This window comes from Hipposideros armiger, unplaced genomic scaffold (assembly GCF_001890085.2).
Source record: "Hipposideros armiger isolate ML-2016 unplaced genomic scaffold, ASM189008v1 scaffold_319, whole genome shotgun sequence".
Lineage (NCBI taxonomy): Eukaryota > Metazoa > Chordata > Mammalia > Chiroptera > Hipposideridae > Hipposideros > Hipposideros armiger.
The window spans coordinates 250184-266857 of record NW_017731669.1 but is presented as its reverse complement, the minus strand read 5'-3'; the positions used below and the strand labels follow the sequence as shown (position 1 = coordinate 266857).

The 16674-nt window shown below is 56.2% G+C and overlaps 1 protein-coding gene across 2 annotated transcripts; it reads right to left on the bottom strand.

Annotated features, from left to right (window-relative positions):
* Positions 1-1143: 1143 nt before the first annotated feature.
* OPN4 (opsin 4) lies at positions 1144-12810 on the bottom strand. Of its 2 annotated transcripts, XM_019660474.1 has the most exons (10): positions 12418-12810; positions 10620-10765; positions 9117-9250; positions 8573-8776; positions 7775-7946; positions 7182-7346; positions 6153-6260; positions 5026-5209; positions 3736-3879; positions 1144-1798 (listed from the first exon to the last, which is right to left on the bottom strand). In XM_019660474.1, exons 1-10 carry the CDS (start codon positions 12559-12561, stop codon positions 1760-1762), a joined length of 1440 nt encoding a protein of 479 aa, XP_019516019.1. In that variant the 5' UTR covers positions 12562-12810; the 3' UTR covers positions 1144-1759. The 2 variants fall into 2 exon arrangements, with proteins under 2 accessions (XP_019516019.1, XP_019516020.1); XM_019660475.1 differs by lacking the exon at positions 8573-8776.
* Positions 12811-16674: the final 3864 nt, after the last annotated feature.

The following is a 16674-nucleotide window of genomic DNA, read 5'->3' as shown; positions in this document are numbered from 1 at the left end:
TGGGCCCCTTGAGACTCCTGCCAGTGTGATCTTTGGGCCAGGATACTTGCAGAAGCAGTTCCCCAGAAGAGACTTCAGACCTTGGGTAGTCTGGAGATATATCAAGGCCCACCCTGGCTCCTGGCTGGGGAAACTGAGGCTCGGGGAAGGTAATTGGGCCGGCTGCTCTCTGGCCCTCCCGTAGGGCTCTGGCCTGAGCTGGGGCCCAAAAACTAAGTGCAGGCCTGGGTGTGAGTAATTTGCCAGCTGCCAGCATCCTGCCTCACACTCGGTCTGGCACATACAACACTCAGGGGAGAAGGAGTCTCCACATCACAGGCACATTTGGTAACTTTCCCAAGGCCACAGAAATGTGAAGTAGAAAAGCCAGAGATGGACGTGTGTTCTTTCTTCCACTTCACCACCTCCTCTGCCCTGTGTCATGCAGACCAGCCTGTCTTCTCTGCTGGGGCCTGGCCCAGGAGGCCAGCAGCTTATGGCCAGCACCCCATCCCTCCCCCATCCCATCCCCTGTCCCTTCTCCAGGCCCCATCCCATCCATCCCTCATCCATCCCTGACTCCAGCCTTATCCCCTTTCCTAGGGAGGTCAGTCCTGCCAGGCTGGAGAGGAACCATCGCAGGGCATGACCAGTGTGGGGTAAGGAAGGAAGGGTAAGAGGGGGGCCCCAAGCTAGGCTGTACCTGGAGCTGCAGGCTCTTTCTCGGACTTGGGCACCCGCCTGATGCCTGATGCTGCCTTGGGGAAAGGGAGGGGCAGTGGGAAGGATACTCTTAAAGGGGAAGGCCAGCCTTTCTCCATCTGCCTCCCCTGGGGGACCCAGGCCAGCCAGAGAGCAGCTGTTACCCACCAGCTGGGCAGTAGCCACTTCTCAGTAACAGCAGCTCATTAGGGAGTGGGAGTGGGGGCAAGCCTGGTCTTTGTCCCGCCCCCACTCTGCCCCCCACCACAGTTTGAGATGGGGCTTCAGGAGAGAGTCACAAAGTGGGGAATAGAGGGAAGGGAGGAAAAGAAGCTGATGTGGACAACAGAGGGCAGGCCTGGGGTTTCTCTCCCATTGCAGCATCAACAGATAGAGACCATGTTTGTCTGAGACCTTTTAATTTTCCTATACTCCATCAGCACCACACAGCCCTGGGTGAACTTAGACCACCAATTTGCAAGAAATCACAGGTGCAGTGCATGCACACATGTGCTTGGTATGCATGCAAATATGTACATATGGGAGAGCGTGCCTGCAACTCTACATGTGCACAAACGTGTGGGCCGAAGTGGAAACAGTACACTGCAGGGAGCAGCCAGAGGTGAGTAACAGTTTCCAGCTCATGAAGGTCTGTGCTCAGCTTCAATTGCTGGCTGAAGGAGACACAGCACCGAGTCTCCTTTGCCAGTGAAATGCCCAGCCTGGGTACAGATGCAGCTCATAAATAGTTGGTGTGTCCAACAGAGCCATCACCATTGTCATCGCCTGGACAATCACAGCACACAGCATTTGAGGAGAGGCAGATGGCTCTGGGAAGCAGCAGCGCCTGGGCTCCACTCTTCAGTTTGAGCCTGGGGTGTAGGCTGCTGAGATGAGAATTGGGAGCAGACCACTTTGCAGGGCAGGAGTCTTGTTTTGGAAGCGTGAATCCAGCATGCCATGGGTGACAGGGCCACTTCCAAAGCCGACAGGCTCGTGGGGTAATCCTGGGTTTGTATGAGTGAGGGTTTGTGAGGAGGAGGATATGTCCCAGAAGAAAAATAGAGCCTCGGTTACTCTACATCCTGGGGTCCAGGCTAGGGAGCTGTCCCTTGGTCTGAAAACAAACAGCACACATCTGCTTAGCCCAAGGAGTGTGCCTGTAGGAGCAGTCTCCCAGCGACCCTCTGTGTTTAGGGTCACCAAGTGGTGAAGGGAGGTTGCATGGAGGGCCAGGGTGTGTCCTGGGTCAGGGACGGGCCTTCTTCAACACCACAGGCAATGTGGCCTGGAAGGTGGAGCCAGTGGGCCTAAGGCTGCCTTGCCTACAGGACATCCCCGGGGGTGTCCTCCAGGCTCGGGATCCTGGGGTCCAGACTGAGCTCTCCTCACCCTACCACCCACTTCTCCACTTCCGTCCTCATCCACATGCCTGTGCTCTGGCATCTCCGCCCCCCTGCTGCCTAAAATGCCTCATTCCTTGCCTGACCCTACAGCACTAGCTTCCTCTGGTCTTCGCCCTGCAGCTTATTCCATTCAACCTGTCCTTCCCCAGTCACTGCAGAGGGGACCAGCTACCCTGCAAAGCTGACCCAGCCCCCGTTAGGGCCCCCACTAAGTCCCCCAAGGGCTCCCTGTCCCCCAGTGTCATGCCTGGAGATACCCCCTGGCCATCACCCCTCCCACCTCCTGCCTCTCTTCTTTCTCCCACAACCCCACTGCCAGCTCCCAGGGTCCCTTTGGCTGATTCTGAGGTCACAGAGTAACATTCTATTCCAGGACACTGAGCTCCCCTGTGCCCCACTGCATTCGTACAAGCTGTTTCCTCAACTTGGACCCCTCAGCACCCCCATCCTGTCTGGCAATTCCTACTTCACCTCCACCTTCCCTGGGGAGCTCACGGGGACTTGTGTCTGCTTTCAGCACCCTGTGCGCTGATACCTTGATAGCAGTGCTTATCACATGTTAGGTGACTGCTGATGTGCTATCCCTTTCTGCTCGGCGCCCCAGCCCAGCCCAGCCCAGTATTCCCCCCGGGACAAACATCATGCCTTTTGTCATTGCCCCACCAGCCTGGGGGGCACAGCTGGGCCTCTGTCCTGGCCTCTGTGGCCATGCACAGTGTCCAGGCTCAGGGCTGGGGATTGAGTCTTCCTGGGGCTGGATCATCACGGGAACAGTGTTCCCTGGGACACTGACACAACTGCAGGGAACAGCCCAGGGCTCCCCCTCTCTGACACACGCAGGGGAGCAGCCTTGGGAAAGGAAGGCCAGAAAGTGCCTCTGGTGTCGGGCTTGCTGGGGAAGCCCCTGGCAACCCAGGAGCTGGGGGTGCTTGTGTAGGTGTGAATGAAGGGCCAGGGTCGGGGGCTGTCAGCTGAGGGGGAGGGGCAGCCTCAGGCCCTGTGGCCACGGCATTTCCAGCGTTCCAGAATATGGCCTTCTCTAATCGCCATCGACATTCCATTCCATAGGCACTTGGGCTGACAGCTGGCCTTCTTTTAATAGCCACAAGTATTCTGGGTGACGTCCTAATCTCAGGGCACTCACAGCGAGCACACACGCAGCTTGCAGCACCCCCACCCAGGTATGTATGCCCAGCCTCCAATCACACCGAGAGGTACACACCACCCATACTTGGTCACACACACAGCTTAGAGCAGACATGTTGGGGCACACTCAGTTCCACACCCTGTGGTGTCACAGTGACAGAGAGCATGTGCTGGGCACATGGTCACACACACTTACACACACATGAACACTTAACACAGCATAGCCACCACCACCGGCTACCTGAGTGGTCATACATTGTCACATAGACACTCTCAAGGGCAGTCACAGACCACGCTCAGGCCTGCTCAGAAGATCTGGGAGTCACAGACCCCCAAGCCTTTTAGGCGGGCAAGGGAAAGCTGGGAGGTGCTGGGAAAGACTAATTCTCAGAGGGCACTGGGCCTGCCCACAGAGAATAACCTCCCTTTTCCTGGCCAGTTTCTGGGCTACTTGCCCCTTGTCTCCACCCTTTATAGATTGGCAGGGGCTGGGCCCAATCACCTTCAGTGGAGCCTCTGCTTCAGATCCCTGGGGCTTAGGAGAGACCTTTGTTTCCACATCCTCCAGGCCCAGGCTGCAGGGTGATGGGCCACTCACTTGCTGGGCAGCCCCCCACATAGCTGCTGCCTCCGTGTCTGTCCAGCCCTGCGGGAGGTGGAAGAGTCACTGTGAGGTGAGAGGGGCATTCTGTAGTCTTGCTCCTGCCCCCTCTCCCACTCCTTTCTCCATCCACCCCAAGATATTCACTGGGGTGAGGCCCATGGCATTGTTTGCTGGGTTGATAGTCACCAAATCTCTGCACAGCATAGCCAGGGTGAATGTGCCAGGGTGTGTGTGTATGTGTATGTATCTTCTAAAGCATGTAGGATGGGTCTATCTTCATGAGGGTTAACAGATAAGATTACCTCCTGATGTCTTTCACTACAGTGGTTCAGGGAAGGGACCTCTGACAGCTCCTTCCTCAGCCCTCAACTGAGACTCCCAGGGATGGGGGTGGTGGGAGGTCAGAGGAGGCTCTCGGCAAGGCCCACAGTGGGCCCTGCAGACACAGTATGGGGGAGCCTGAATGTGGCTGGGGACAGCCGCCCATGCTGCGGGAGCTCTCCTGGGGACATCAGGGGGCATCACAGCTCCAGGACCTAAGGAAGGGCTAGCAGGCTGATAGCTCCCAGGACTCACAACGGTGGGGTCCGCATCCACCCGTGGGCACCTTAGCCAGACTTGGATGTAGAGGCGACTGTTTTCCATTTCAGCAGAGGACATAGAGGCTGAGAGAGTGAGTGACCTGCCCAAGCTCACACAGTGAGTACGTGATAGAGCTGAGGCTTGAACCCAGGTCCCCTGACTCCAAGGCCAGTGCTCCTTCCTCTGTATCCTGTAGGCTCTTCAAGACTTCCAGGAGGAGGGGGCTTAATGCTGAGAGCAAGGGGCCCTGAAATGGCTCCTGTCTATTTCTCTGTAGGTCATTTGAGGCCAGAAATGCTAGTCTTTTTGATCTGTGGTTATAAGGGACAATGCCAGCCTGGAAGAGTTGGCCTGGAATTGGAAGACCTATGTTCAGTCCTGGCCTTGCTGCTGGGTGACCTTGGGCTAACCCATTGCCTCTCTGGCCCTCGTGCCCTTACCTGTCAGGGAGGATGATACGTAGAAAGGCTGTAGGAAGGTTGGGAGGGGCTCTTCCTGCCAGCGTCCCAGGGTCCTGAGGGCCCCTGAGGCTCAGAAGCATCCCTGCCCAGAGACTAGCCTGCTTGAGGAAGGGATGGCCAGCCAGGGAGGGCCCAGCATCCTTACCACCTCGCTCTCAGAGCCCAGGGACGCCTGGCGCCTCCGTCTGGAGATCCAGCTGAGGTCCGAGGTGTGGCTGCTGCTCAGTGTGGACCGGTGGGTGGAAATGTAGCTGGTGTATGGACCAGTGCGCTGGCCTGACACACCTAGCAGCACTCCCAGGCAGGGCAGGTGCTGGGCTATGGCCATTCTGCAGGGACAGCACAAGGAAATAGGGATGGATGGACAGACTGATACAAGGCTAATGGGAATGGATAGAGGGCCACTGGGGAAATAGGAAGGTTCACACATTGGGGTTATAAGGACAGACAGAGAGATGATGGAGTAATGGGAATAGATAGAAAGACACTGGGAGTCATGGGAAGTGATGAGGAAGGACAAACAGATGCTGGGGTGAAGGAGTCTGACAGGCTCACAGGGTTGGGGATGGACAGGCAGATGCTGGGCTCATGGGCATGGAGGGAGAGCCTTAGGGTAGCAGGTTCAGCCAGGTGCTCGGTTCCAGCCCTGGCTGAACCTAGTGCCTAGCCCAAGTCAGATCTCTGCCTGGGGGGACCTCTGAGCTGGATAGGCTAAAGCCTGAAGCAGGCCTCAGCAGGGCGGTGAGTTACTGACACCAACTGGCAAAAGGAAGCACTGAAGGCCCTCTCATGGGAGAGGCCAGATGCTGGGATTTTATCAGCAGAGAGCACTCTGGTCCAGAACCATCCCACGGCCTCTGCCAGGCCCCTGAAGTGGAGCTGAGCTCTCCCTGCTGTGGTCTCTCCAGGATGTTGCTGTCTGGGGGCTTCTTCTCCTTATAGGGGGCAGCACTGCTGATCAGCCATCATGGCTGCCTTTTGGCCTTGACTCCAAAAATCCCTAGTTAGGACTGAACACTGCCCTGGGAGCCCTGATATCTCTCCAAGGTGAACCCCCTGGGAAGCTAGAGCAGCAAAGGGGATCACACCGGCTCCAGACCCCACCCAATGTCACTGGCTGCTCCCAGCTGCCAGAGGCCCCCGCCCAATAGGTATGCAAGAGATAGGAAAGATTGTGGCCTCTACCCCCATTCATAGGCACAGTGCCCCCATGGCCACGAGGGTGGGCCTGGGGACCTGGGGCTGGGGCTGGGGCCTGGAGGAGAGCTGTACCTGTACTTGGGGTGGGTGATGGCATAAATGATGGGGTTGTGGATGGCAGAGGCCTTGGCAATGATGGCTGGCACTGAGTTCATGTAGGGCGTCAGGACATGCGAGTACCTAGAACAGAGAAGCTGTGGTCCCCCTGCCAGCTGGCCCTCCCCAGAGATGCAGCAGCCCATCCACCCTCTCAGGAATCTTTTTCCTCTAAGCTAGGCCCTGCCAGTGGCTCAGCTCAGCCTGGCCCAAACCATCATGGCCAAGTCAGCCCTATGGGACAGACTTCAATACCAGGGAGAATTCTGATATGAGGTGAGTGGGAACCCAGAGAGCAGTTGAGGGAGGGGCTGGGAGGAAAATGTGCCAGGTTAGGGGGTTTCACTGTCCCTTGGACCCTGTGCTGCCAACAATAAACCCTTTCCAACCCCAATGGCCTGGCCCTCTGCTCAGCGCTGTCCATGCCCCACTCCAACCCTGATGCCCGTGGCTCCCCTGGCTCTCTGAGAGTAACTTCACAGGAGGGCCCACAGGGGACCGTTCCTGCACAAGAAGATTACATACCCAAACACTTCCAAGGATTAATAGCTCTCCCTGTCTCAAAAGTGTTTCTGAAGTCTGGCCCACATCCACATTACTGCAAATGTCAAAGTCTCCAGCCTCTTGCCGCAAAGAACTAAAGGGCAGGAGGTGAGCAGAACCCCTGGCTGTGTGCCCAGGTGAAGAAAGTACTAGAACCTCAGGGAGATCCATGTATTCTCAAGGGATCTGGAAGAACCTGGGAGCCCTTGCAGCCCCTCAGGCCATGTTCGGTGTGGCCCAGAGGTCCCCCAACCTGTATCCTAGTGCCTCCAGGAACCAGGCAGGCTCAGCTCCAGTGGAAGGAACATCTCATAGCAGGGGGAAAAGAAGGCTGTGAGGCTAGACTTAGGGTGTGAGGATGGCTGGCTTGGACTTGGGCTGGAAAGGGAGAGGCTGCCCCAGGGCCCCCTTACACTCCCCCACCCCTTCTCCCCCAACACCAGCCCCTTAGCCATTGCTCACCCAGCAAAGGCCATCAGGGCCACAGTAGAGTAGGGGGCCCAGGAGAGCACGAAGAGAAGGATGACCAGCAGCACAATCTTGGCCATTTTCCACTCGCTCTGCAGCCGCTGCTGTTGCCTGGGCAACTCACTGAGGCCCTCACAGGCCCCAAAAGTCTGGAGAGCCCTAGGAAAGGTGCAGAGTCTGGGTCTGACCCCACTTGGGTTGCAGTGACTGCCAGGGTCATGGCCACTGTTGGGGAGCCTCCCTGGACCTGGCCATCCCTTCCAGTGCAGGCAGCCCTGACACCCAGAAAGTTCTCCATTACATCCAGCCTAAGCTGCTTCCCTGGGGTCCCACCTGCAGTGTCTACTCTGCTCCCCAGGCCCACTGACATGCCTAAAGGCTCCCTCCTGAGAAGACCCTGTCTCCTGAGGCTTCTCTAGGTACCAGGCTGTGCTGGTCTCAAGGCACCTACCCCATAAGCACAGGTACTCAGCTTGTCTTTGCCCATCTGGAGCTGGGAGTTCCCCTGGGTGGATGCATATGTGAGCCTTTGGTGAAGGAGCATGCCCCCCCTCCCGTCTAGCACCTCATCCATGCCCAGCTCTTACTGGCTTGTCTCCCGGATGGCCCTGAAGATGAAGATGTAGCAGTAGATGATGACAAGCAGAGGGAGGAAGAACACGAAGCAGAAGAGCAGCATGGTGTAGGCACGGACCGACGGCGTGAAGCTCATGTAGTCCCAGGAGCAGGAGGTCAGCAGCCCCTCAGGCACATAGGCACCTGGGAGCCAGGGGCAGTGCTACCTCAGGCTCCTCATCCAGCAGGAGCTTTGGATGTGGGGTCTGGGATCCCAAACCCCTGGCCGCAGCCCCAGCCCTGCTCAGTGCAGTGAGGAAGCGGGGCATCTGGAGGGGAGCTTTCTAAGCCAGTTCTGACATGGGCACCTGCTCAAGTGACAGCTGGCAAAGCCCACTGCTGCCCATTCTTGCCAGTTTGGAGTAGAGCCCTCACCACAGCCCCAGGGTCCTTCTCCCCCAGGTTTCAGCCAGCTTCCTGGTCCTGCCCCAGAAGGGCGGGTGCCTTGCTGCTAACCCTCCTAACTGCTGAGGCCTCACACCCTAACCCCTGCCAGTCTGACTCACTGCAAACTCAGCATGTACCTATTTCCGCCACCCTGGAACCACATGATCTTCCCCTCTCTACTGAGGGATGGGAGCCCACGTCATCCTCTGATAGCTGATGATGCAGCCTCAGTTCCCCTGCCGCTAGTCATGCTCCCTGAACATCCACCTCCCTGAGGCTCAGGCAGCCGCCTGGCCTCTCCTGCCAGCTGGTCAACCCATGTCTACGAACCAGCCCCCTCCAGACTATATCCTCCCCTCCCCCAATTCCCCCAGCCCACTTACTCCAGCCAAAGAAGGGTGGAAGACTCCAGGCCAGGGCGTAGAGCCAGACGCCTAGCAGGACAAGCGCCGCCCGCCTCTTGGACACCACCCCGATGGCAGCTAGTGGGCGTGTGATCACCAGGTATCGGTCCAGGGCGATGGCCGTCAGGGTAATCATGGAGGTAATGCCAAAGAGAGCTCCACAGAAAGCATAGAACTCGCATCCTGTGGGCACAGCTTCCTGACCTCAGCCCTTGGCAGGGAGCCCATCAGGTACCCCAGGGGAAGGAGGGCCTGGGGATGGCGTGTACTCGGCTCCTGCCATCTCAAGAAAAGAAGGTTGAGCCCCTCTCCACCCTGCCTACTTTCTGTGTCTGACAGAGGCTGGTGGATGCCTCAGGACTGGAACATGAGTCTTCCATGTTGCTCACTCATGGGATGAGGGCGGCTACCCACTCTCTGCCAAGGGAGAGCAAATCACCTCCTCACCTGGGCCACCCTGCACTGTGGGCATCCCCTGCCACAAACCTCCCCCCTCCAGCAAAAAGGAGCCCTGAGTGTCTACCTGCCTCCCCAAAGAGCCACCGTTTATAGAGGCTGCTGGCGAAGACAACGGGGGCCTGGGTGAAGGACATGAGGAAATCACTGACTGCGAGGTTGATAATGAACATGTTGGCAGGCGTCCTGAGTCCTCTGCTCCTGTGAGGGGTGGGAAGCTGTCAGCAGGTGTTTCTGCCAGAGAGTGTCCCCACTAGGCATGCACACGTGCACAAACACATGCACATGTGCACACATGCCCATGCATACACACATGCACACACGTGCATGCACACAGACATGAGCCACTGGGCCATTTCACTGCCCAGCAAGTACCAGGCGAACAGCTCTGGTGCCCAGCAATGCAGCCTGAGACATGAGACCCTTGTCTTTTGAGCGTGGTTCTCTCAGAATGAAGCAGAGAGCACTGCCTCCCCCGAGCTTTGCTCGGCCCGGCAGAAGCTGGGTTTTGGTGGCATCCATTACTTCTTCTCACCCTCTGCATAACCCATACTGTCTCCTTGGACACATCTCCTTGGACACACTCCTCATTTCTCTGAGCCCCTCCAGGACAAGTTCTCCTGAGCAGCTTCTCCCTAGGCTAGTCTTCCCCTGTACCCAGGCTGTGCCTCCTTTGTCCTCAGGCACCCTCCGCATCCCCCTTCTTCCAGTATTGTGGTCTGTGCCTGGCTCAGCACAGCTGAGTCTTCATTCCTCACCCTCAGGGGAGGCAAAGGGCAATGGAGCTGACGATTGTGCTCCATGGACCAAGCATTTTCACAAACTTCGTCTCCTGTAATCATCCATCTTTGCATCTACCTCCACCCCCACTTTCCAGGTAAGAACAGTGAGGTTCCCATTTGTGATGTGTTTCACTCCAGATCACAAAACCCAGTAAGTGGCATAGCCAGGATTTGAACACATTTGCTGAGCACTGCGTATACATAAACCTAATATTACATTGACTCCATGAAGTAAAATACAACTCCATTTTGCAGACGAGATATGTGGGCTTAAAGAGGATAGATGACTTGCCCACAGTCATTCAGCTAATAGATGATAGAGCCAAGGCTTCACTTGTCTGCCTGCCTGTCTCAGCCATTCAGCCTGAAAATGGGCAGATGTGGAAAGAAGGGGTAGTTGCTGAGGGGTTTGAGGACTCAGGGCCCTGGTGCCAGGGCTGCTCTTTGAGGCAGAGGGAGGATGCTCACCCGGGCAGGTGAAGGTGGAGGTGAGCTGAGAGCTGGGCAGAACTGGCAGAGACCCAAGTTTCCTAGGGACTACCACCCTATACAGAGGGTATGCCTGGGGCCCAACAGACATGTGCCACTTGAACTGCCCTGGACTACCTTTTAGCCCCTTCCCTGAGTTTATAGATTGATGCCTGAGCCTGAGACCATTAAGGGCTTGGCCCTGGCCTAACTGTCCAATCTCAACAGTGCCCTGGCAGAGCTAGCACCAGCATTCCTGCCCTGTCTTTGCATGGCTGGCCACCCTCAGTGCCCAGGCCCCAGCCCCGCCAACCAGGCACCTGCAGAAGGTATAGATGACTGTCAGGTTTCCCAGCATCGCCGTGAGCCCCACTAGCAAGATCACCGTGCCTAGGGTATAGTGGGCTTGGTCTGGAACATTGACCGTGGGGAAGGGGACCCAGGCAGAAGCCTGATCCCCAGCTGCCTGTGGAGAGAAAGAGAAACAGGCATCATGAATCCTGTCAACTTCAAATAGCCCTGAGAAAGGAGGGTTAGGGTTCCCAGTAGGGCAGGTGGGGAAACTGAGGCTCAGAGTGCCAAAGTCACTTCACCACACAGCCAGCAAGTGGCTGAGCTGGAATGGAAATGTTGGCCTCCCTAAAGTTGAGCCCAAGCTCCTACACCATGGCACAGAGGCATAAGTCTTCTAGGATAAGGCCCAGATCACCTGTTGGAGGCTGGTAGGACAGACCGCCACATGTCTGGCAAGTAGGGACATGCCTGGGATGACTCTACCTTTCCTCAGGGAGAAGGCAGAGTCAACTCTTAGGTGGGTTCCTCTCTGCTATATGGGCCTTATCCCAAGTGCCAAGACAGTCAGCAGTAGTATTCCAGGTGCCCTCGACTCTGGGGTGGTGGAGGGGAATGGAACCCCTCTACTCTGAAGTTTCACCCACTTCTGAGCCTCAAAGAAAAGGTTATAGGGCCTGCCAAGTGGCACGATGGTTAAGAACTGGCTTGGGATGCCAGAGGGCCCCGGTTCGGATCCCACATATGAGGGCCAGTGACACTGCCCTCCACAACTAAGATGCTGAACAACAGCTCAACCTGGAGCTGGGCTGCCCTGAGTCGCCGGCAACGGCGTAGGCTGCAGCCCCTGCTGCAGTGGGTTGCCATGGGCTACTGTATGTAGCCAGCAGCCAGCGTGAGCGGCCAGCAGCCGCAGTGAGCGGCCGTCCAGAAGCCGGCGACTGATCTGCCTCACCCGGGAAGAGCGCAATGATGGTGCCAACTTGGGCCAGTGAAGCAACATCCTCCACAACTAGACTGAAGAACAAAATGACAGCAACTTGTCTGTTCCCCTTCCCCCAATTCCCCAGCGCTGTTCCCATCCCCCCAACTCCCCAATAAAAATCTTTAAAAAAAATAGGTTATATTCCCCCAAACTATAACTGGGTAGGGCTGGCATGAGAGAGAGGGAAATACTTCCCCTTTTAAAAGAAAGGTTAGGCTTCCCAGGGTTACTGCAGGGAGGTCATGACACTATAAAACCAGTATAAAGAGATTTAAAGACAACTCCCTCCCCAGTTCCTTTTGGGGGGAGTGATTCAGTCTCTATAGCTACCTGCCCTGACCTCTATAGCTACCGGAGCCTTCCCATCCTGTCCAGGCCCTAGGTCAGCATCCCTGGGTCCTGAGGGTGCCCTCAACCTTCCCCAGTTAATGGTGGGGTTGGTTGGCAAGGCCCTGGGGCCCTGGCTAGAAGGATGGAAGCAGTGGAATGCACCCATGCCTCACTCTGGGCTGGACAAATCCAGAAACCCAGAGTATGCCTTCTTCTCTGGAATGCTCCATGGGGCACCCACCACTCTCAGAAAGGAGTGAATGCAGCCAAGGACAGGTCTGGGCCATTCCAGCCCCTGTCCTTCGAGGCTGGGCTTTCTATTCCTTGGATGCTCTCCTCCAGTGGCCTCTTTGTGTAGGACAGGCTCAGAGAGGTCCAGCAACATGCCGAGTTCCCACAACAGAGCGCAGGCCTTTTCCGTCTCCCTGTCTAAGCCCCTGTGTGTTCCCAGGAGGGGGATCCGGATGGGAGAGGGAAGACTATATGCTGGCACGTGCTCGCCCCAGGCTTACCGTGGGACTGATGGGCAGAGGCTGGTCCAGGCTGGAGACGCTGCCTTGGGAGCTGTCCCACCTGCTGGGTGAGGCTGGGGTTGCTGCACAGCTGAGCTCCTGGGTTGGGTCCGGTGGGACTCTTGGCCCCGAAGGAGGGTTCATCCTGAGGTGGAGAGGTTCTTTCTTGAGCCCACAAAGAAGTCAAGAGCACAGACAGCTCAGGATGTTAGCTGCGCCCAGCATCCCAACTTTCCTCCATACTCTGCACCCCTGCCCAGTCTGCTGGCCTCCTGTTCCCACAACCAGCGTAGACAGCTTGGCGCTGGTGGCTCCTCTGTGTGCAGTGAAGCACAAAGAAAGAGAGTGTTACCGTTATGGCAACTCACATCCACAGGGTCTGTCCCCACCTTTAAGTAGCGAGGCTGGGAGTGCACATGCCCAGTCACTTGGTGCCACCACCCCCTCAGACACTGGTCCCTGCTGATGGTGGTGTGTGTGTGTGTGTGTGTGTGTGTGTGTGTCAGGGGAGATTTTAGGCTCAGGCTTCTGGACATTGGGCAGAAGGCTTTGTCCTCCCCTCTAACCAGGCTCTCTTTCTTCCACAAGCTCAAGAACAGCCTCTGCTGACCCCCAAAACTGCAGGGCTATCCAGTGGACAGGTGAACCTGTGGAGCCCAGAGTCACCCTTTCCACAGGGTGCCCTATTCTCACGTCCAGCCCACATGAGCCCATCTCATCTTCACAACCTTCCTGCACAGAAGCAAGACAGGTCATCCATTTCACAGGAGAAGAAGCTAAGAGGATGAGCCAGGAGGGATATATATATATATATATATATATATATATATATATCTCATATACATATATACATATGTATATATCTATATCTATATCTATATCTATATCTATATAGATAGAGATCTTACAATCAGGTAAGATCAGATCACGAAGCATTTCTGTTTGTTGTTTTTGGATAATAAACTTTTTTATTGAAATGTAAATGTTAAAACAAACAAACAAAAACACCAAAACACAAAGTTGGTAGAGACCTGGGACCTCACCCAGGCCTGTAGTCCTGGCCCAAGATAAGTGAATGTCAGGAGCGGAGGGGCCCCCCAGGTCTGCATTTTGCCCCCTCGGATGAGGCAGCAGGAGCAGAAGCTTTGAGCCCCAGAAGTGGAGAGGGTGGAAACTGTGTACGCTTTGTAGGGGGTCTGCTGGCTTTCAGGAACATCCTACCTGGGTGCTGTGTCCTCAGGCACAGTGCCGACATTGGTGAAGCCCTGGAGTGGGGAGATACACCATCTTCTCTTTCAGGGGTCCCTTCCCGTCTTCACAGCTTTCCTAGAGCCGCACACTCAGAAGCTGCACTTCCCACAGGTGCCAGCTTGCGGCTCAAGTGCACTTTCTCTTTCATTCCAGGTCTTCGACTCACAGAGGCTCACCTTGGGTAGTGGGTAAGGCTGAGGGACTGGCTTTACTTTCTCTCCTTAAAGCCCAGTGTGGATTGCCAACTGCTGGCTTTCGAATATGGGCATTTACCTATTAACCTCAGCTGGGACCACTTCTGAGCCAATATTAAGTCCCATTCCACTTCCTAACCTGATAATCAGGAGAGAATACAGGTGAGGTAGCCAGCACCAGACTGAAGTGTTTGTCAGGTGGACACCCCAGGAGGGACCACTTATCCAGAGCACCAAGGCCTCAAAGCAATGCCTAAAGGCCCAAGGAATTGAATATCCCGTGCCCAGGGCCTTCGAAGCCCATCTCTGCTTAGTGTCCTTTCTCCATGGCTGACACACAGCTGCCCTCAGGGCGATGCTGACTTTCCTCAGGGCCTGAGTTCCCACCACCTCCTCCTGTGCTGCAGCCCATCTGGGAAGGGCCCACCATGGACCTCATGCTCCTCACCTCTGCACCCACACCTGCCTGGAGCCTGCTATCCAGACGGAGTCAGAAGGGCTGTGTGCACCTCAGCCTCCAAGGACAGAGTGTTGAACTATTCCCTCAGGCTACCACTCCCCCAGCTGTCTATGCCGTAGGCCACAGGTGTGAGATGGGGGAGCCCAAGCCTTCCATTTCTCTCCTCAAACTGGGCAGCTCCTGTCTTCCCAGGTGCCCAGCTGTGTCCTGCCCCTGAGCCCCACTTCTACTCCCCACTCCGCCCCTCAGGTCTCTCCCCAAGTTTGGCCCAGAGTGGGGTCCAGCCTCCTGATGGCCCTCCTGGCTGCTCTCCAACAGTCCCATGTGCCCCACTCCATCCAAGAATCGCAGTGCAGAGACAAACAGGGAATGGGTCTTTAAATCCTCCCCCACCCCGCCCCCCACTTCCTGGGCTAGTGGCTGCTCCCTCAGAGACAGGCCTGGTGGCTCTTCCTCTCCCAGCTCCATGGCTGAGGGCAGGCTGACTTCAGCACTCAGAGCCAGGCACCGTCCGGCCCCCTGAGCTGAGCTGATAACAGGGCTGTGTACCCACACACAGCTCCTCCCTCCATGCTCCCCACTTTCTCTTGCCCCTCTCCTTACAGCCCATTCTTCATGCTGCAGCCCTAAAGGTGTTTGGAAACACAAATTCTGTCAGACAACCCCACGCTTAACCCTTCAATGGCTTCCACTGCTCTTAAGACATAGAAAAGCCCTAATGTGCGAGGGGGAGGAGGAAATGCTACAATGTCACTGGCGTATGGGGTTAAGAAGTGGGTTTTATTGGGGAAACTAAAATACCAAAGGTCAGCAAGCAGAGGCATGCTGTCCCTCTCAGTGTATGTGTACGTGGGCCAGGCTGCCATCACACCAGGGGGCTGGGTGCCAGGGCAGGGATCTGCCCCTGCTACTGCCCCTTTGTAATGCATGATCAGAACAGCCTTGTTTTGGGAAAAGAGCAGCCAAACTCAGGCACCAGGCAGTCTGGGTGTAGCTGCCAGTTGAGCAGAGAGGCATCTGAGAGCACCAGCTACCGGCACCTGGAGACTTTACTGGAAGCTGGACTCAGACCCTGGGAGAAGGGGAGGCCTGATGGCGTGGGGAGTCGGGTTCAGGTGCAGAACCTCTTGCTGGAGGAGGACGAACCAGCTGGGTGCCTGGGGACCTGAACTTCTGGGGCCCCATCAAGGGGGTTGGGGGGTGGTCCTCACTGTGCTCTAGCTGAGCTGGCCTCCTCTCAGACCACAGAATACACAGTCCCTCTGTCACTAGCCTCTGCTCACACACTGCTGCTGAAAACTTCCCCTGCCCCTTCTCTGGGTCTTGGCTCTAACACCACCTCAGCAAGGTGTCAAGGAAGCCATCCTGAGGACCCCACTGTTCACAGCCTCCCGTCCATCCTTCGAAGCACTCAACAGTAGTGTCATTTATAGTGACTGTCCTCTGATTATGTCTGTCTCTCTCTCTAGTCCATAAACAGGTCTACTTGATTTGCCTTTGTGGCTCATTGCCCAGCAGAGTGCCTAGCACATTGTATCAGAAAAATTAAAATCTCCCTGGTCCTTGCTTCTCAAAATGTGGTTCAAGGACCAGCCACATCAGTGTTACCTGGAGCTTGTTAGAAATGCTCCAGACCTACTGAATCAGGTGACTCGTCCACACATGCTAAATGAAAGAGGTGCTGATCTAGACTCTTCAGAGGACTTGGGGACTGATAATAGGTGGTGGAAGCCAGTCAGAGGGGACACTGAGGCAACAGCCAGATTGCACTGCCTTGCCCAAGGCTGGATGGACAATAGGAGGAAGGGGGTGCTGGTGTCCCAGGGCCTGTGGCTATTCAGCAGGGTGCCACATGGAGGAATGGCCTGAGCCCTGGGTGGGCATCTATGCCAGCTCTCTGCCTGACTAGCCTCTGGATTCCATGGACCAGCCCCAGCCACCCTTCTGTTCAGCCTGGCCTGGGGTCTATGGGAGATCACACTCATTTCCCTTCATCCCCACTCCCACCCACCATGCCAGGGAGATCTGAGGGTTGAGTGTGTGTTGTGGTACCTGGAGCCCTCACCCACAGCTTTGCACTGACAGCTGCCTGCTCTTCACACCTCGCTGGCATGGCTGGAGGTGGGAAAAGCTTTCCAAGCCTCTCACCCATAGGGGAGTATCAGGGACATAGGAAGTGGGAGGCTTAAGAGCTGCCCTGGGGTGGCATACAGGGCCTGGGCATCTGCACAGCTGTGGGGAGACGGGGACGCAGGGGGTGTGATGTTCTTTGTTAGAGGAAGCAGGAGTTATAAACAACTCAGCAGTGGGCCCTCAGCAGACACTAACCCACACTTGTTGAGGGACTGGAAT

Excerpts from the sequence above, each read along its gene's own strand:
- OPN4 (XM_019660474.1), bottom strand. The coding sequence starts at position 12,561 with ATGAACCCTCCTTCGGGGCCAAGAGTCCCACCGGACCCAACCCAGGAG. Across the intron at positions 5,210-6,152 it reads ATCACCCACCCCAAGTACAG|AATGGCCATAGCCCAGCACC; the intron begins GTACAGCTCTCC and ends CTGTCCCTGCAG. Across the intron at positions 3,880-5,025 it reads TGGGCTCTGAGAGCGAGGTG|GGCTGGACAGACACGGAGGC; the intron begins GTAAGGATGCTG and ends CACCTCCCGCAG.